The sequence below is a fragment of the Phyllobates terribilis genome, unplaced genomic scaffold, assembly GCF_046119375.1.
Source record: "Phyllobates terribilis strain yellow unplaced genomic scaffold, ASM4611937v1 Scaffold_10__3_contigs__length_209671492, whole genome shotgun sequence".
NCBI lineage: Eukaryota > Metazoa > Chordata > Amphibia > Anura > Dendrobatidae > Phyllobates > Phyllobates terribilis.
This window is the reverse complement of record NW_027362770.1, coordinates 129736625-129757649: the sequence shown is the minus strand read 5'-3', so window position 1 is coordinate 129757649 and position 21025 is coordinate 129736625. Positions and strand designations below refer to the sequence as shown.

The 21025-nt window shown below is 45.9% G+C and overlaps 1 protein-coding gene across 2 annotated transcripts in view; it reads left to right on the top strand.

Annotated features, from left to right (window-relative positions):
* PDGFRB (platelet derived growth factor receptor beta) overlaps positions 1 to 21025 on the top strand; it is a 196318-nt gene that overhangs the window by 159970 nt on the left and 15323 nt on the right. For both annotated transcript variants that reach the window (XR_012250914.1, XM_073649784.1), the window contains exons 17-20: positions 189 to 307; positions 548 to 670; positions 7865 to 7976; positions 17315 to 17414. Coding sequence is in view for 1 of the 2 variants with exons in the window: in XM_073649784.1 (XP_073505885.1) it covers positions 189 to 307; positions 548 to 670; positions 7865 to 7976; positions 17315 to 17414 (454 nt within the window). In the remaining variant the exon portion in view is untranslated. The remainder of the gene's footprint in view (positions 1 to 188; positions 308 to 547; positions 671 to 7864; positions 7977 to 17314; positions 17415 to 21025) is intronic.

The following is a 21025-nucleotide window of genomic DNA, read 5'->3' as shown; positions in this document are numbered from 1 at the left end:
TTATTTTACAGATATTGGACTTGGCCTTCTAGAAAACAAGGCTATTTTCTATTCCTCTGTAATTTGGCTAATAGAGGAGGATCCCAAGCAGACATACATATAGGGTATTTTGTAAAGAATATCCTTCAAGATATGTAATGACTTTTATAGACCAAGTAACATTTATTTCCTAATTTCTAATCCCAAAGCTCCAGAAAGAACAACTTATTCTACCGTAATCAATGAATCACCAGTCCTCAGCTTTACAGATTTAATTGGATTCAGCTACCAAGTTGCCAATGGAATGGACTTTCTTGCATCTAAAAATGTAAGTCAATAGAAAAAATATTTTACAATGTTGCAGTGAATTAGTACATTCCGATCTTGGACATTAATGACATATCCATAGGGTATGTCATAAAAGTCAGATAGATGCGGGTCCTACCTCTGGTACTTGCAATTATTTCAAAAGCGAAACCCCGACTTGCACCACATGGAATGGAGAGGTAGCCACACGTATTTGCTACGTCTGTTTGCTAATCAAGTTATAATACGTCTTAATCCACAGTGTGTTCACCGAGATTTGGCCGCAAGGAACGTATTGATCTGTGAGGGAAAACTAGTGAAAATTTGTGACTTTGGGTTAGCCAGAGACATCGTGAGGGACTCCAACTACATTTCCAAAGGCAATGTAAGTTTTTCAATTTTTATATGCCGATTTCTCATTTTTCATGGAAAATAGTTGTTCAATTATTCCTAGCTTCTTTATTAAGAAATATCATAACACAGCATTGACATTTAGCCTATCTCTTTTTCTCCTTGATATGTTCAAAAAGCCATCACTACTCCTTCTACTAAACATGTCCGAAAATGCTAACTCTCCACCAGACAGAGGAAATTTGGGGTTGTGACTTATCAGCCATGTCTTTAAACAGTGATTTGAAATTTATCTTCTTTACAAGAGTTTCCCTTTTAAGAGGATCTTTAACCAACCCTGATTTGTCTATTTTAATAAATAACCATATTCTTCATGCAATTACCATATTAAAATACGTTTTCTCATTTCTCAGCATTGTGACATTCCTCTGTTATTCTTCAGTGAAACTTGTGAATATTTTGCAAACTTTGTTGCTCCTCGGGGGCGTGTCTCTAAACAGACTGAAACTGTCCAATCGTTGCTGGAGGTGTAAGTAGTGAAACACCTCCTTAACAAGGAGAATGGGACCACCTAGTTGTCAATTTATTCCAAAATATTTCAAAGAATATTAGGGGAATGGTAAAGCACAGAGTTATGAAAAAAAGATGATTCAGAATTTTTCTTTCTTGGAAACGCAAGCATTTACTAAAAGTATTACTTGGCAGCCAATCAAAATTGTCTAGTTCTGCCAGATATTGTAGGGGGTTCCAAACTGCTGACCATCTCCATGATGTCCATTTGTAGAAGGGTTATCTTTATGAGACAACTTGTCTGCGATGTCTTCTTGCCTCATATTTATCCCATAATCAATGGCCATTGATCTTTGACCAAAAGATCAGAATAATCTGAAGTAGACAGTTTATCTTATTAAACAGACTACAATATTAATTAGATTAAAATAAATCCTTAAAAATAAATTGGAATGGAAATCTCCCTAATTAAATCTTAAACATACATTTTTGCCCAATATTTGGCACAAATGTTATTTTCTTAATTAATGTTGGCCCCTAAATATAAAATATATTTTATATAAATCATTCATAATGTTGAAATTCTAAACCAAAATCCTAAAATATATGGTCCAGGAAACAGGTGATTGCTTCTTCACAGCATAATAAAAGGATATTATTATCTTAATGAGATACATAATTTTCTTTGTACTTTGATGCTATAGATCTTGTCTTATATATTGCCTTCTAGTTTGCCTCCTACACTTATGAAACTTTCCCAAGCAGAAGTATATGGTATCAATTGTGCAATAAAGTTTAAAATAAAAGCTTCTGAGTTTCATTGCAACATATCATCTCGACAAATGTGTATTTCTTGGACATAGACGCATACAGTATATTATCAGACTAAGACCAGGATTACAACGTCAGAATTGACCACCTGAAAGTTGTGGTACTACCACAGCTTTACTGTGACTCACAATTAATCTCAGCTTTTCCAATAATTTAATAAGTTGTTTTTCTAAGATTTTTTACTATTTTGCTATGATTTTTAACTTGCAGGGGACCCAATATCACCATTGTCCCCTAGCCTAAAACACCATGGTATGGCACAAGCTAAATTGTGAAGTCTAGCCATGTTGCATTAGATTCTGGAGATCGTCGTCACATCAGTGGATATGTTGATCCTGTCTCTGAGTTGGGAAATAGGTACTAGGCACTTATTGATGAGATATCTTCCCTGTGAGGCCCTCTGATAATCACGATCCAAGTTAGTCCGGTCATCACAAGCCAATTTGCTGGTCTCCAGACCCAATTGACCATCCTTATGTTGAGTTTTGGGAAAGGAGACCTGCAGTCGATCCTGACATCACTGTCCGTACTTAGATTATGGATGTTGGACTTGTAACACCGGCCTTAGAATGAGAACTATTCATAGATTCTTATGCTTCATACCATACAGTTCCATAGATTTTAGGGGGTTAAGTGATTGTGACGCGCCCCCTGGGCCTGTGCTGTGCAGGGGATACCCGGAGCCGGATCGCTGGGGGTTGTAGTCCTCCGTGGCTGTGACCCAGTCCGTGCCCAGGGCGGTCAAACCAGTGGCAGTCTTAGTGTAATAACAAATGTCCGACTACGCCACCCGTGGATTGCGGTCAGTGGGGACCGCCGCTGCGCTGCAGGCCGCTGAGGCTGATGTTGTAAGCGCAGCCAAGTATGGGATAACTCCCCACGGGAGAAGTATTGCCTCAGGGCAGCTAGTGTGGATGATGGGAGTGATGGTGTGAGCGTCCCAGTACTAATGGTGCTGGTGCGGCGATGAAACACAGAGACGTGTGGTGCAGTTCAGGGTCTTTACTGATGGTATAAAGCAGATCCTCCCGGGAGTACTGGTTAGCAGTAGAGGCCTGGTCAGTCTGTGAGCAAGCAGGATCTCCCCCTGGCCAGGTGGAGTTGTAGGCCTCCCCGTCTATCTGCACTCTTTCCTGGCTACCTTGCTCTATGCAGGTAGAAGTGGCCCACATCCCTGAGTATACCGTGTGGTGCTCACCCTTATGGCCGGTGACTTGGGGCCCTCTGTTAGCCTCCGCTCCACGATGGCGGTGCTGGTCCCTTGCTTGTGACCGTGCCTCTGGGCTTCTAAGGCCAGAGGACCTGGAATCCCCTGCCGGTTGGATTCTGCTGCTGGACCTGGATGTCCCCACAGTTGCTTGGTCTCTTCCGGAGCGTCTGGGTCCAGGCGGGCGTCAGCCTGGGTCAGCATCTCCTTCACCAGACGGACTGCGGGGTCACTGTCTTGCGTCTCCGCCCAGTTGTAGTGGGGTAAGGGGTTGAACGTAGCGGATCGCTGGCCCCTCACACGGTGGGAATACTGGGTAATCCCATGACGGTGAAACGCAGGGAGTTCGATCTCTTCCAATTCTTCTGGATCCTCCCCTTCGTCCGGTAGGTTTGGCATCCTGGACAGGGCGTCCGCGTTGGTATTTGAGCGCCCTGCCCGGTATTTGATTGTGAACTCATAATTGGACAGGCGGGCCATCCATCTCTGCTCCAGGGCTCCCAGTCTTGCAGTGTCCAGGTGTGTCAACGGGTTGTTGTCCGTGTACACGATGAACCTGGAAGAGGCAAGGTAATGCTTGAAACGTTCGGTTACTGCCCACACCACTGCCAGGAACTCTAGCTTGAACGAGCTGTAATTCTCAGGGTTTCTTTCCGTGGGTCGCAGTTTTCGGCTGGCATAAGCAATTACCCGTTCTCTCCCCTGCTGGATCTGGGACAGTACGGCCCCTAGCCCGATGTTGCTTGCGTCCGTGTGGAGGATAAAGGGCTGGCTGTAATCAGGGTATGCCAGGATTTCATCCCCCGTGAGGGCCATCTTCAGCTGGCGGAAGGACTCCTCTTCCAGCTTTTCCCATCTGAAGGGTGGCTTCTGGTTTTTGGCCTTCCTGGACTGGCCTATCAGGAGATCCTGCATAGGAGCTGCCTTCTTGGTAAAACCGGGAATGAATCTTCGGTAGTAGCCTACCAACCCGAGGAACTGCCGCACTTCCTTTATGCTGGATGGTCTTGGCCAGTCCTTAATCACGGTGATCTTGTCAGGGTCGGGGGCCACTCCGTCAGCACTCACCACGTGTCCCAGGTACTGTACCTTTGGTTTCAGTAGATGACACTTTGAGGGTTTTACCTTTAGGCCATAGTTTGCCAGGGCTTCAAACACTTCTGCCAGGTGTTGCAGATGGTCCTCATAGGTCTTGGAATAGATGATGACATCGTCCAGGTATAGTAGGACTGTCTCGAAGTTCCGGTGTCCCAGACAGCATTCCATCAACCGTTGGAAGGTTCCTGGTGCGTTGCAGAGCCCAAACGGCATACAGTTAAATTCACTGAGTCCCATCGGGGTGGTGAATGCGGTCTTCTCCCGGTCCGCCTCTGCTACAGGAACCTGCCAGTACCCGCTAGTGAGATCCAAAGTAGAGAAGAAGTTAGCAGATTTTAATGCAGCTAAGGACTCTTCTATCCTTGGTAACGGGTACGCATCTTTGTGTGTGATACGGTTGACCTTCCTGTAGTCTACACACATTCTCATGGTGTTGTCTTTCTTTTTCACTAAGACTAGTGGAGCTGCCCAGGGGCTACAGCTGTCCCTGATTACCCCAGCCTCCTTCATGTCTTTTAACATCCCCTTGGCGTGCTGATAGTGTGCAGGGGGTACGGGTCGGTATCTCTCCTTTATGGGAGGATGGTCTCCCGTGGGGATGTGATGTTCTACCCCCTTTGCTCGCCCGAAGTCTAGCGGGTGTTTACTAAACACTCTCTCGTACTCTTGAACCACCCGATAGACTCCCTGTTTTGGTGTGAGGGAGTGGAGTCAGTACCCAAATGCAGTTGCTGACACCAGTCCTCCATTGGTTTATTAGAGCCGTTACCTTCCTCTGGTTGAGATGGAGGCAAGGGTTCCACAGCCTGTACAGAGTTCTGGTTGATGGTGAACAATTTGGCTAGCGTGGCATACCGGGGCAGGTATACTTCTCTCTCCCCGATATTGATGATGCGGACGGGCACCCTCCCATGGCGTACATCGACCACCCCCCGTGCTGTCAAAATGGTGGGCCTACTGTCTGAGTAGACGGGTTCTACCATTGCTTGGTAGTCTCTACCTCTTAGATCAATAGCTGCCCGGCACCAAATCATCATCTCACTTTTTGGGGGCATGGCAATAGGGAATGGGTCACACATTCTCACGCTACCTATCTCACCACCAGATAATTCCACTTGTTGCCGCTTCGTCAGTGCCCGGATCTCTTTTTGGAGCACACGCTACTGGCTGGAACTGGCGTTCTTGGCAACCTGCTGCAAAATAAGAATCACCTCTGCAAGACAGTTTTCAATTACGTTCGTACCTAGGGTTATTTTTGGGTGACTCTCGTGACCTGGAATCCCCTGCCGGCTGGATTCTGCTGCTGGACCTGGATGTCCCCACAGCCTCGGACTAGGTGTCCGGGTTTAGTTTCTTCAGCCAAGGCGAGCTATCTAGCTTCCAGCCTCTGGCACTCACTCCTGCTCCTACAGAGCTCCTGCTGTATCTTTCCCTCTCCAAGCTCTGACTTTCAGACTCTGTCTGCTCTGCTTGTTCTGCAGGCTCTGTCTCTGTCTGGGACTTCACTCACTAGGCTCTGACTGACTTAATCCCGCCCCAGACCCAGTTTATAAGGGCAGATTCCTCCCCTCCCAGGTCTGGGCGGGCGGTGTTGCATGCTTAGGGCTCCTGACCAGAGAAACCTCCCACTTGCTCTCAGACATAATATTTCTATTACTGTGGCAACCAGACCCCTGGGGTGCCACAATTGCAAAGATGTATAGGCCATAATGAATTTTAGTTACATAACAGTCAGTACCTTTGTGTACACACGTCTAAGTACACTTTATCAGGACTTTGGATGGTCATAATAATTACTATTTTTTTTCAATATACATGACATCATGTTGTATTTGAAGCTACACAACTTTTCTAGAAATCTGTTATCCAATATACACTGCTCAAAAAAATAAAGGGAACACTTAAACAACAGAATATAACTCCAAGTAAATCAAACTTCTGTGAAATCAAACTGTCCACTTAGGAAGCAACACTGATTGACAATCAATTTCACATGCTGTTGTGCAAATGGAATAGACAATAGATGGAAATTATTGGCAATTATCAAGACACCCTCAATAAAGGAATGGTTCTGCAGGTGGGGACCACAGACCACATCTCAGTACCAATGCTTTCTGGCTGATGTTTTGGTCACTTTTGAATGTTGGTTGTGCTTTCACACTCGTGGTAGCATGAGACGGACTCTACAACCCACAGAAGTTGCTCAGGTAGTGCAGCTCATCCAGGATGGCACATCAATGTGAGCTGTGGCAAGAAGGTTTGCTATGTCTGTCAGCGTAGTGTCCAGAGGCTGGAGGCACTACCAAGAGACAAACCAGTACACCAGGAGACGTGGAGGGGACGGTAGGAGGGCAACAACCCAGCAGCAGGACCGCTACCTCCGCCTTTGTGCAAGGAGGAACAGGAGGAGCACTGCCAGAGCTCTGCAAAATAACCTACAGCAGGCCACAAATGTGCATGTGTCTGCACAAACGGTTAGAAACCGACTCCATGAGGGTGGTATGAGGGCCCGACGTTCACAGATGAGGGTTGTGCTCACAGCCCAACACTGTGCAAGAAGCTTGGCATTTGCCACAGAACACCAGGATTGGCAAAGTTGCCACTGGCGCCCTGTGCTCTTCACAGATGAAAGCAGGTTCACACTGAGCACATGTGACAGACGTGACAGAGTCTGGAGACGCCGTGGAGAGCGATCTGCTGCCTGCAACATCCTTCAGCATGACCGGTTTGGCAGTGGGTCAGTAATGGTGTGGGGTGGCATTTCTTTGGAGGGCCGCACAGCCCTCCATGTGCTCGCCAGAATTAGCCTGAAAGCCATTAGGTACTGAGATGGGATCCTCAGACCCCTTGTGAGACCATATGCTGGTGCGGTTGGCCCTGGGTTCCTCCTAATACAGGACAATGCCAGACCTCATGTGGCTGGAGTGTGTCAGCAGTTCCTGCAAGATGAAGGCATTGAAGCTATGGACTAGCCCGCCTTTTCCCCTGACCTGAATCCGATTGAGCACATCTGGGACATCATGTCTCGCTCCATCCACCAACGTCACGTTGCACCACAGACTGTCCAGGAGTTGGCGGATGGTTTAGTCCAGGTCTGGGAGGAGATCCCACAGGAGACCATCCGCAACCTCATCAGGAGCATGCCCAGGCATTGTAGGGAGGTCATACAGGCACGTGGAGGCCAAACACAATACTGAACCTCATTTTGACTTGTTTTAAGGACATTACATCAAAGTTGGATCAGCCTGTAGTGTGTTTCTCCACTTTCATTTTGGGGGTGACTCCAAATCCAGGCCTCCATTGGTTAATACATTTGATTTCCATTGATGATTTTTTTGTGATTTTGTTGTCAGCACATTCAACTTTGTACAGAACAAAGTATTCAATGAGAATATTTCATTCATTCAGATCTAGGATGTGTTATTTCAGTGTTCCCTTTATTTTTTGAGCAGTGTATTTACTTTAGAACCAACGAGAAACCTTCCGTTTGACTGAACTTTTGTTATTATATAATCTATCATGTGTAAACTATGACCTGTAATTAGGTTTAATAATTATTCAAATCTGTTTCATTCATTGTAGACTTTCCTACCTCTGAAGTGGATGGCACCTGAAAGCATTTTTAACAATCTGTACACAACTCTCAGCGATGTCTGGTCTTTTGGAATTCTTCTTTGGGAAATATTCACATTGGGTATGAGAAATGTTATTGATCACAAATTAGGAGCGATTTCAAAATACCTGGGCTAGTGCACTAACGTGATTTAGTTATATGATAGTCACAGTAAAACTTTTACTCATAGAGCAAACAAAAGGAGCCCAAGCTGTAAAGGGGTATTCTCAAATTTGAAAATTATCAAAATCTTGGGATAAGGGATAACTTCATGCGCACCTCCACTCAATTCATTCTTTATAGGACTACTGGAGATGGTCAAATGCGGTACTTGGCTGGTCTTTGGCATTCCTATAAGAGTGAATGAAGCAGCAGTGAACATGATCAACCAATGCTCCATTCACCCAGGTCTCTTCAAAGCCTTGATTCTTGGGATTGGTGGGTGTTCAAGAGGTTGGACCCCCAACAATCAGGAAATTATTCCTATCCCATGAATAAGGGATAACTTCTAAACTCAAGAATATCCCATTAATTGCATACTTGCCTAACAAGTGTGTCAAGATTCCACCACTCACGGTGTCCTAAGAATGCTGTGAGTGACAGCTCAGCTGCATTATGGGATCAGGGGCTTGCTGGACTGTCAGTATTGTGAGTGACAGCTCAGCTGCCAAATCTGGTCGGGTCTGTAAGGCTCCTCCAGGTGTCACCTGTTCTGGATGATTACCTGGCTATTTAGTTGGTTGGCACCAGTCGTAGCCTTGCTCAGTAGTGTGTTTGTTCTTTATTCTGATATTCTGATCTTTGTTGCCAGACCTCGGATTTGACTTTTTGACTACCCGTTTGTATTACCCCATTTGCCTTTGACGTACTCTAACCTTAGTTGCCTGACCCAAGACTTTGCCTTTGACAATCCATTTGTCTTAACCCTTTTGTCTTTGACATACTCTCCTGGCATTTTACCTTGGACTACTTGACTTTCCCGCCTCGCAGCTTGTCCGTGAAAAGGTGACTCAGAGTCACATTACGATTAGGCGTGAGGCGGGGAAATCAAAGAATCCGAGGTCAAGTGCCAGGAGAGTATGATGCGTCCCCTGGGACCGTGGGGTACTCGGTAGCCGGGCCGGTCCTTTTTTGGGTAGTCACGGTGGCAGTGACCCGGTCCGTGGCCCAGGGCGGTCAATAAGGAAAGTCAATTGGGGAATAAAGATTTGTGATGCCACCCGTGGTATGCGGCTATAGGTGGCCGCCGCTGCTGTTCAGATCCACTGGAGCTGTTGGTGACGCAGCAGAGATGGTTTAGCTCTTCATGGGTAGAGCTAAGCTCCAGGGCAGTTAAATAGGGGATTTAGGATGTCGGTGTTGTGGTGCAAGGCAGGTGATGTAGCAATTAAGTAAAGGACACAGCGGGGTGCAGTCTTCAAGTTTTTACTCACAGTTCTTATGGTGTTCCAGGTTACAACTGCCAGATTATAACAGCCCACCGAGTCCTGTGTCCTCCGGGGAAGTGATCCAGCCAACTCTCAGATAACTTGGGTGCACTTGAACAGGACCCCCTTCCCAGGCCGTCTTAATCTGCGCTAGCTCTTGCCCTCCTGCCCTGCGCCTGCCTCACACACAGTGTCCCAAGCCAGTGGCCGCGGGCCTTGTTGGGTGGCGTCCTTTCTGTCCCCTTTGTCTTATATGGCCACCTTTTCAGCAAATGTGTGGTTGTTGGCTACGGCACTTGAAGATACCGCAACCTCTGGTTTGCTAGCTGAGTCTTGCAGTCCTCCACTAGTCTGGGGGCCGGTCCCCTACTGCGGCCTGATCCCTTCACGGTCAGTGTGAACTCGGGCGCATGGGTGGACTCCGCACTTGCCGTGCCCCTAGGATCCTCTCTCTCTCTGGAGCCCTTCTCACTGCTCTGGTCTTCTCTCCTCACTCTCCTACTAGGCCTCTTTGACTGGGCCCCTCTCCTCCACAGTACTCACTCAATGAACTCCTGCTCCAAAGACTGGAACCAGGAATCGCCCCTTCTAGATGTTTCTACCCTTCTTTTATACTCTTCCTTCAGTGCTCCCCTAAACTACTTCCTCCACCCACCTCCTCTACTTAGTTCCACCATCCAAACAGGGACCGGGTCTGTGCTCTCCCTTGGGAGCAATCTGGACCCTCCCTCAGGAGTGGTGTAGTGTTGGATGTGAGTGTGTTGGGTCCCGGGTAGTGCTCCCTCCTTACCTGAGAGTGGGGTACCACACCTCTGGCTGCGATGCAGTACCTCTGTGGCAACTGGACCTGCAGGGGCGCCACAAGTACATCAAAGACAAATGAATAGTCAAAGGCAAAGTCTGAGATCAGGCAACGAAGGTCAGAATAAATCAAAGGCAAAAGGGGTAATACAAACGAGTAGTCAAAAAGGCAAATCCATGATCTGGCAACAAGCAACAAAATATCAAAACACAGAGCACAGACCAAACACACCACCAAGCAAGACTGCGACTGGCAATGGTCTGACCATTGCCAGCCAGCTAAATAGCCAGGTAATCACCCTGAACAAGTGACACCTAAAGGAAATCCCGCAGGCCCAGCCAGATTGGGCAGCTGAGCTATCACTCACAATACTGACAGCCCAGCATGCCCCTGATCCTTTAGGGCAGCTGAGCTGTCACTTGTAGTGTCCATAGGAATCGTGACAATCGTGGTGGAATAGTGACAAATTGCACATTGAAACACTCACAAAAACCCTTTCTTAATACTACTGTTCTGGATTTCCATTTGTTTCAAACTAAGACCAGCAAGTCTAGATGGATGTCCTGGCTTAAAAGTGGTTATGTAAGCATACATTCTCACTAGATCTTATTTCAGCCAAGGAAAAGCTCAAATGCACGCTGGATGGGACAGTTCCTGACAGGGGCAGACACAGACTGTAGTGGGCCCCTGTGCAAGAATTTTTTGGGAGCCCCCCTTCTGCCCTTCATAGGGGGCATGAAAGGCCCCCCCCCTCGTGCATCTCTCATCCCCCCGTGCATCTCTGATTCCCCCCACTCCTAGTTAATTAATTGTATTTTAAAAAAAATAAAACTTGTTATACTTACCCCCAGGGCCGGCTCCAGGTTTTTGTGGGCCCTGGGCGACAGAGTTTCAGTGGCCCCTTTAACACATACCATGATTCATGATGCACAGATACGGCAGAGAAATATATATATATATAGTACAAGGCCAAGGATTTCACTTACTACATTACATGAGCGATATCTATAGTAAATTCTACAAAAGCTCAGAAACCGGTGAATCCTCGCAGCGCACAGTGCAGACCAGACAGTATAGTCCGCCATACAGTATTATGGGCACCATATAATGCTCCATACAGGATACTGACCCCCTTATAATGCTCCATACAGGATACTGGTCCCCATATAATGCTCCATACAGGATACTGGTCCCCATATAACTCTCCATACAGGATACAGGTCCCCATATAACACTGCATACAGAATACTGGCCCCCATATAACGCTCCATACAGTATACTGTTCCCCATATAACACTCCATACAGAATACTGACCCATATAACGCTCCATACAGAATATAAGCCCCCATATAACGCTCCATGCAGGCTGTTCCCCCTTATAATGCCCCATTACATGAGCGATATCTGTTGTAAATTCTACAATAGCTCAGAAACCGGCGAATCCTCAAAGCGCACAGTGCAGACCGGACAGTATAGTCCTCCATACAGTATTATGGGCACCATATAATGCTCCATACAGGATACTGACCCCCTTATAATGCTCCATACAGGATACTGGTCCCCATATAATGCTCCATACAGGATACTGGTCCCCATATAACGCTCCATACACGATACTGGTCCCCATAAAACACTGCATACAGAATACTGGCCCCCATATAACGCTCCATACAGAATACTGTCCCCCATATAACGCTCCATACAGAATACTGACCCATATAACGCTCCATACAGAATATTGGCCCCCATGTAACGCTCCATGCAGGCTGTTCCCCCCCTTATAATGCCCCATGCAGGATGACACCCCCCTTTTAATGCCCTATGCAGGATGTCACCTCTACCCCCCATAAAATGCCCCATACAGGATGTCACCTCTCCCCCCCATATAATGCCCCTTGCAGGATGTCACTTCCCCCCTTTTCAATGCCCCATGCAGTATGTCAGACCACCCCCTCCCTTATAATGCCCCATGCAGGAGGTCACCCCCCCCTCCTTATAATGTCCCATGCAGTATGTCACACACCCACCCTCCTTATAATGCCCCATGCAGGATGTCAATTCCCCCCTCCCCCTCTTATAATGCCCCATGCAGGATGTCACACCCCCTCCCTTATAATGCCCCATGCAGGATGGCACACCCCCTCCCTTATAATGCCCCATGCAGGATGTCAGACCCCCTCTCCGTTATAATGCCCAATGCAGGATGTCACTTCCCCCCTTCCCCTCTTATAATGCCCCATGCAGGATGTCACTTCCCCCCTTCCCTTCTTATAATGCCCCATGCAGGATGTCACACTCCCCCCCACGCCCATATAATGCCCCATGCAGGATGTAAATTCCCCCCTCCCCCTCTTATAATGCCCCATGCAGGATGTCACACCCCCCTCCCTTATAATGCCCCATGCAGGATGTCACTTCCCCCCTTCCCCTCTTATAATGCCCCATGCAGGATGTCACTTCCCCCCTTCCCCTCTTATAATGCCCTATGCAGGATGTCACTTCCCCCCTTCCCCTCTTATAATGCCCCATGCAGGATGTCACTTCCCCCCTTCCCCTCTTATAATGCCCCATGCAGGATGTCACACACACCCCTCCACCCCCATATAATGCCCCCATGCAGGATGTCAATTCCCCCCTCCCCCATATAATGCCATATGCAGGATGTCAATTCCCCCCTCCCCCTCTTATAATGCCCCATGCAGTATGTCACCCCCCCATATAATGCCCCATGCAGGATGTTACACCCCCCTCCCTTATAATGCCCCATGCAGTATGTCACACACCCCCCATATAATGCCCCATGCAGGATGTCACACCCCCCTCCCTTATAATGCCCCATGCAGGATGTCATATGTAAACATATCACCGCGCCCTCTGACCTGAGACGTCACAGTCAGAGGACGCGGAAGACGCTGCGGAGACAAGGGGAGGGGTAAGTATTGTGCCGGCGCCGTCACATGACCGGAGATGTCCCTGCGCTCAGCATGGGGCCAGGGGCCCATGCTGAGCGCAGGGACATCTCCGGTCATGTGACGGCGGGGGGGTTATGTGACGGCGGGGGGTCCAGCGGGGGGGGCCTTATGAGGAGACGCACAAGAGGGGGGTCCCAACGGGGCTCCGAGGGGGCCCCGACCGGCCGGGCCCCATGCTGGAGTCAGGGCAGTCATGCCCTGATGGCAGCCCTGATGGAGGCTGGAGGGGCCCTCTCCCTCGGGGGCCCCCGTTAAATGAACCGGCTGCACGGGCGGTAGGTCCGCCCCTGGTTCCTGAGTCAACCATCTGACACCAGTATTATGCAAGGATTACAATTTGACCTGCACATGATGCTTGTCTGAAGGTTGCCTCTTTAACTGACCCATCGAATTGGGCAAGAGAATGTATCTGAGCACCTTTAGTTCAGCTAGCTAGTATCTGTTTTCAGACACTTATAGCACAGCTTTTATGGCACTGTTATAGATGGTCAGGGAATCCATGACACTAATGTGCATAGACCATTAGCTCACCTATAAGTATGAAGCCTGAGGCATGGAAGGTGCATTTCTCTTCCCCTATTTGTATCTAAGTTAACAGAGTCTCCGGCTGTTTGGATCTCCAGCAATCAGCGGTGATCTATGGAAGAACTAGATAGTGTTTAATATCTCACAGTGCCCCATACAGGGAAAATTATGTATTACACAGTTGTAACTGACAGCAATGAGCTCATAATTAGACACACCACATAAGTAGACCATACAGATTCAGAGAACAGCCCTGGTGGGTTTCTCCCCTTTTCCAATTGGGTAATAAGAATCTGCAGGATTTTCCTTCATAGAGAAATTACACTTTTAGCAAAAGAAGTAATGAGACCTTGGACTTTCTCTTCTTTGGATGCCAGTCAATGGTCTATCTGAAATGAATGGATGTTCCAATAAGGTGTGGGAAAAGATTTTTTTTAGCCAAGTAACTCTTAACGAAGTTAAATGTGCATGGTGATTTCCTTCTATACAATCTCCTTACTCCATTTGGTTGTTAATATACCGTATATTCCGGCGTATAAGACGACTTTTGAAGACTGAAAAATCTTCTGTCTAGTCTGGGGTCGTCTTATACGCCGGTAATGCTTTTGAACTTTCAGAAATTGACATGCGGGGATACTCTGGGGGTGTTAATAAGCTGCCGTGGCCGTATCCCTGCCATGTCGGAGTTAATATAAGGTTGAGGGAGTTAAAATACGGCGGCGGTAGGTCCAGACAGTCAGCGCTTCTGTGCTGAAACTGACACATCGCTGCGTATTCCCAGCTCTGGACACAGCGCAGGACTTCTGTGCCGACAGCTTTCACTTGTCACAGAAGCGCTGCGCTGTGTCCGGAGCAGGGAAGTTCGCATCGCTTCTGTGACAATATATGAAAAGCCGGCAATTCAGCAGCGGCATAAGCCGGCACCCGACAATTTAGAATAGAAAGAATAGAGCTTCACACATAGATTAGATAGATAGAAACATGTCAGTCACATATATATGAAGTACAGTGACAGTGTTGATTACTGTCCTTGTCATTTAGTGTAAAGGATTTATTAAAACAAATATTAGTGTTTTCATGCACCGTCTCTTTAAGAAAGCCGGCCGGCAATTCAGCATCTGTACCCGACAATTTATAACAGAAAGATAGAGCATCCATCACACATAGATTAGATAGATAGAAACATGTCAGTCACATATATATGAAGTACAGTGACAGTGTTGGTTACTGTACTTGTCATCTAGTGTTAAAATAACGGATTTATTTAAAAAAAAATTGGCGTGGGGTTCCCCTTAATTTTAGTCTCTAGCGGAGGTTAAGCAGACAGCTGGGGCAGATGTTTGAAGCCTGGGAAGGGGGTAATACCCACGGAGCTTCCCAGGCTACTAATATCAGCCCCCAGCTGAATACATAGCCTTTACTAGCTATTAAAATGGGGACCCCCCAAAAAAAATGACGTGGGGTCCCCCCTAATTTAATAGCTAGCAAAGGCTAGGCAGACAGCTGGGGGCTGATATTAATAGCCCAGGAAGGGAGCCATGAATATTGGCCCCCTCCCAGGCTAGAAACACCAGCCGTCAGCCGCCCCAGAAATGGCGCATTCATAGGATGCGCCAATTCTGGCACTTAGCCTCGCTCTTCCACGCTGCCTTGGTGCGGTGGCAGGGGGTAATAGGGCTGGGGTTGATGTCAGCTTATAATGCCAGCTGACATCAAGCCCAGGTTAGTAATGGAGAGGCGTCTATAAGACACCCCCATTACTAACCCCATAGTAAAAGTTAAAAAAAACACAAACACCCAGAATAAAGTCCTTTAATTGAAATAAACACACAATTCTTTATTGTTCTAAATTAAACCATACTTACCATCACGCCCATTCCAGCTGAAGCCAACGATCTCCTGCAATAAAAGTAAAATAATAAAGCAACCTCATCCTTACCTTTCCATGGTTCCCACGACAGCTTCAGCTCTGCTACATCGAGATGACAGGCTGGACCGCAGCAGAACGCTGCCATCCAGCCTGTCATCCCGCAGACACTGAGAAGCGCAGGCATGCTTGCGCTCCTCAGTGTCTGGCTGTGACGGCATCCAGATGAGCCGACAATGAACTCAGCTCACCTCCTGGACGTCCGTCACTGACAGCGTGGGAAACTTCTACTGCGCATGCGGGGAGCAGGAGAATTTTCCCACGCTGTCAGTGACGTGCATGAGGTGAGCCGAGTTCATTGGACATGATCTCGGCTCATCTGGATGCCGTCACAGTCAGACACTGAGGAGCACAAGCATGCCTGCGCTTCTCAGTGTCTGCCGCATGGCAAGCTGAACGGCAGCGTTCTGCTGCGGTGCAGCCTGTCATGTGAATGTAGCAGAGCTGGACCGGTCCTGGGAACCATGGAGAGGTAAGGATGAGGTTGCTTTATTATTTTACTTTTATTGCAGGAGATCGTTGGCTTCAGCTGGAATGGGCGTGATGGTAAGTATGGTTTAATTTAGAACAATAAAGGATTGTGTCTTTATTTCAATTAAAGGACTTTTTTCTGGGTGTTTGTGTTTTTTTTAATTACTTTACTAGAAATTCATGGCGGTCATGTCTAATATTGGCGTGACCCCATGAATTTCGGGCTTAGGGCCAGCTGATAATGCCAAGCTGGCCTTAACCCCTTTATTACCCAGTGAGCCACCGCACCAGGGCCCTGGATGAGTTGGGTACAGCGCCAGAAGATGGCGCTTCTATGAACGCGCCATTTTCCGGGGTGGCTGCGGACTGCAATTTGCAGCGGGGGTGGCCCAGAAAGCTTGGGCCTCCCTGCGCTGCAGATTCCAGCCCCCAGCTGCCTTGTTGTACCTGGCTGGACACAAAAATAGGGCGAAGCCCCACGTATTCTTTTTTTTAAGTATTTCATGAAATAATTTTAAAAAAAAGGGCTTCCCTATATTGTTGTGTCCGGCCAGGTACAAATAGGCAGCTGGTGGTTGGGGGCAGCCCGTTCCTGCCTGCTGTACCTGGCTGGACACAAAAATATGGCGAAGCCCACGTCAACATTTTTGGGAAAAATTAATTACAAAATTAATAATAATTTAGGGACTGCATCTTTATTAACCCCTCAATTGTCATTTAGTCTTAAAATAAAGGATTTTTTAAAAAGAAAATTGGCGTGGGATCCACCATCATTATAGTCTCTAGTGGAGGTTAAGCAGACGGCTGGGGCAGATGTTTGAAGTCTGGGAAGGGGGTAATACCCACAGAGCTTCCCAGGCTACTAATATCAGCCCCCAGCTGAATACCTAGCCTTTACTAGCTATTAGAATGGGGGACCCCCCCAAAAAATGACGTGGGGTCCCCCCTATTTTAATATGTTTATGAGTGACAGTTTTCCTGCTATATACCTGCATGTCATAAGAATTTAAATTAAAAAAGGACCATGTTAAATTCAAATCTGTTTTTTTTTAATTTTTACCGGTGTTTGGTATGCGTTGGAAAAGGGGTAGTCTTATACGGTGAATATATCCTAAACTCTATATTTTAACAGGAAAGTAGGGGGGTCGTCTTATACACCAGGTCGTCTTATACGCCGGAATATACGGTACCTCCAGTTTACTATTTGCATTTAGAACATTATGTACTGTACATCTCTGATAAATTTATTTATAGCTGTACATACATATCATGAAAATGTTATCTGTCCTTATAGGTGGAACACCATACCCTGAATTAGCAATGAATGAACAGTTCTACAATGCCATAAAGCGAGGCTATAGGATGTCAAAACCATCGTACGCCTCAGAAGATGTGTAAGTTACAACAGATTTAGATGACAGTTATTTTAATTATTTTTCCAATAAAAAAACAAACAATAAAAACTGATTTGGAAAAGCAAGAAAATACAAATGTATCATACTTAGAAAACAATGACCAGCACTGGGGTCCTGAGATCCAACCAAGGGCAAAATCCAAATGGAGTCTGTTTGTTCTCATGAGCTTGTGTGGGATTCCTACATATAATATAGTTTCTTCTTCAATGCTAAAAACATACTGATAGATTCATTGGCTTCCTCTAAAATTATCCCTTAAAGTGACCCTCCAACCTGTCCTTCACCAGTGACTATACATTTTGCGTGCATCCCAGATGACCTCCGGTCTTCTCTCATTGCCTCTTCCTCTGCTCCTGACGTTGGCCGGCGCATATGGAACCCGAAAGATAAGTCTAAACCATACTTCCTGTGCTTCACATGTGCTAAGGGTTGGACACAAGCAGATGATGGGAGCTTAAGTCCATCCTTGATGTGCATTTGCAGTAGTGCTCTGTGTAGTGTCATCCACTTCAATGCTCAACCAAAACAAGAATTTAAGAATTTTCCAAAGACTAAAGTTGCAGGGCGGAAAAAACACATTAAGGATGGACACAGCACTGGTGTAATCAACGAAAGTCCAACCCCACCATTAATTTAGACTTATCTCTGCACTTGAAGAGGACCTGAAGACTGCAAGTAGAGGAGGTAACAGAAGAAGAACGAAGATCAGCAAAGAAATTGACTGTACATGCAAGGGGAATTGGATGTTTGGCCCCCAGCAGTTCACCCCCAGCAGTTCGCCCCCAGCAATTCGCCACCGCACATTTCGTCCCCAGCATTTGGCCCCCAGGATGTTTTGCCCCCGCACATTTCACCCCAGCACAAATCGCCCCCAGTTCGCCCTGGTCCGGGGGCGAAACGTGCGGGGGCGAAATGTGCGGGGGCGAATCTTCCTGGGGATGAAATGATAGGGGCGAAATGTGTGGGGGCGAAATGTACCTGGGGGCGAACTGCTGGGGGTAAATTGCTGGGGACAAACTGCTGGGGGCGAAACTTCCTATAACCACATGCAAGATGTATAGTCACTTTTTAGGGCAATGTTCCCCAATTCTAGTTCTCGTGAGGCACCAACAGATCATGTTTTCAGGATTTCCTTAATAGGGTGCAGGTGATAATTCTAATACTAAGGAAATCCTGAAAACATGATCTGTTGGTGGATTTGGAGGTCGGGAGTTGGCGAACACTGATCTAGGGATAAGGTGTAAAGTCGATATAAGTGTGTGTTTGGGATTAAATATTGGAGATTAGAAGTGATATTGTTGGGCCAATGAGAGGACATTATATTTATAAATCATTACGTCCAGCATTCGGTCTTTTTCCCTTCGGCTACAAGACTGTAGCTATCAGCAGTGGAATACAACACCAGGTCTTGCATGTGCTCTGCACTCCATTAGTGATGAGCGAGTATGTTCTGTTAACCCTTTCGGCGAGTATGCTCAGGTGCTCGGTGAGTATCTTCAGCGTGATCGGGTGTTATGTTTGCGTCACTCCGTGTGCATGATTTGTGACTGTTTGACAGTTATAATACATGTGCGGAATGCCTAAGAAATAGGCATTCCTCACATATATTAAAGCTGTCAAACAGTCGCAACTCATGCGCACAGAGTGACTCAGGCATAACACCCGAGCACGTTGAAGATACTGGGAAAACACCCGAGCATGCTCGTAAATCTTGAGTAACGAGCATGCTCGCTCATTACTACACACCATTCAAAGCCTGTGTCACTTGCAAAGATAGCCTAGCATTGTTCTCCATACATCTGCTCCTGCGCACGATCTTGTGCCTGGAGAGATGACTGTGTGGACCCACATCCATCTAAGAATCATTAGGTGATATATTATCTAAATTGGAATACTGATGCAATGGGATACTATTAAAGCAAGTCAACGGTACTAAACATTTGGTTTGCTTGCAATTTGTCCTAACCATTAATTTTGTGATTAAAATAATAAAATAAAAATTCAGGAAGTAAAAAAGAAATGAAAAACGAAATGTAAGAAACACATCCCACTAATTAAAAAGAAAGTGAAGGAGAAGAACCAGACATGAAGTAGAAGCTACATCAACAAGGGAGTGCTTAACATAAAGACAGACTATCGTTTTCTTGAGGAGCACATAGAGAACGATGGCCCAGTTCTGGTAGCCAACATCTTCTTAGCTACTGAGTGGCAAGAACTTGTGAAGAACTTCCCTCTGAACAGTAACCTGTAAGGAGATTAGCACACGTCCTTTCTTCATAAAATGTATTAAAATTCTGAATTTTATTTTGACTCGATTACCCCTTCAAGTGCAACTTACAAGAAAGTACAACCAGGGGAGTAGCTATAGAGTGTGTAGTCGTAGAAGTTGTACCTGGGTCCAAAAAGATTCTCTGCCACATGCTGTAAGAAAATATCAGTAATTTTATGGCTAGAATGGAGGCCCTGTTCCTAATTTTGCATTGGAGCATGAGAACATCTGGTTCCACCTCTGGTTAATACACTTTGAACAACATGGATACTTGAAATTATTTTAATTGATCTAGTAGTAATTTGATCAAAAATGGTTTCTTCTTACATACTATACATATACTGTATAGCACAATCTTATTCTATAAGCTATTTAAAGGGGACCAGTCACCAGGTTAAAAGTGTCCAGTTTTTGCTCTGATTTTATTCCTGCGGCTCTTCTGAGTATCCTGTTTTTTTTTTTAAATCTGACATATTATTCCAGAGTTATGGGCCTTTTCATTTTGTGCAAATTTTTATGGACTTTACTAAGTGGACGTGGCTCACAGGATTCTCAGGGGTGTGTCTTTAGTATCACTCTGTGAGACACACCCCCTGTAAAGAATAGCAATAAATAAAAAGGGGAAACCAAAAATAAAGAAAAACTTCGAAACAAACGTCCAATAGAAGTGTGTAACAATAGTTTATTACAATAAATTACAGGTGACAACATGGGTAACAGGCAGGGAAAAAAGAATATAAAAAACCAAATGACAAAAAAAAGACACCATCGCAGAGTCATATAGAGAAAATTCCTTAATATAACATGATCACATGTCCTGTAGTGGCCCATATAGAATGAATGAATGAATACATCATAAAGTGATTAATGCTTAGTATTTAATGTTAATAGATCATGCAAAATTAATTTAGGTTATGCACAAAATATATTTTAATAAAGTACCAAATGCCAGAATAATCAAATAAGGCCCACTTAAGGTACCCAATAATAAGTATATTTAAATACATGTCTTCATAAATTTTGATCATGTTTAGGAGAATGGATTATGTGCTGCTGTCAAGTGATATATTAGGTGATAATACGCCGATGGAAATCTAGATATAACATGAAGGCTGGACGCTGAAACGCGCGTCGGGGTGGACGCCATTGTGAGGCAGTAAAAATCACTAAGCTGTGAGTATATAAGATTACTTCATTCTATATTGGCCACTACAGGACATGTGATCATGTTATATTAAGGAATTTTCTCTATATGACTCTGCGATGGTGTCTTCTTTTTTGTCATTTGTTTTTCTATATTCTTTTTTCCCTGTCTGTTACC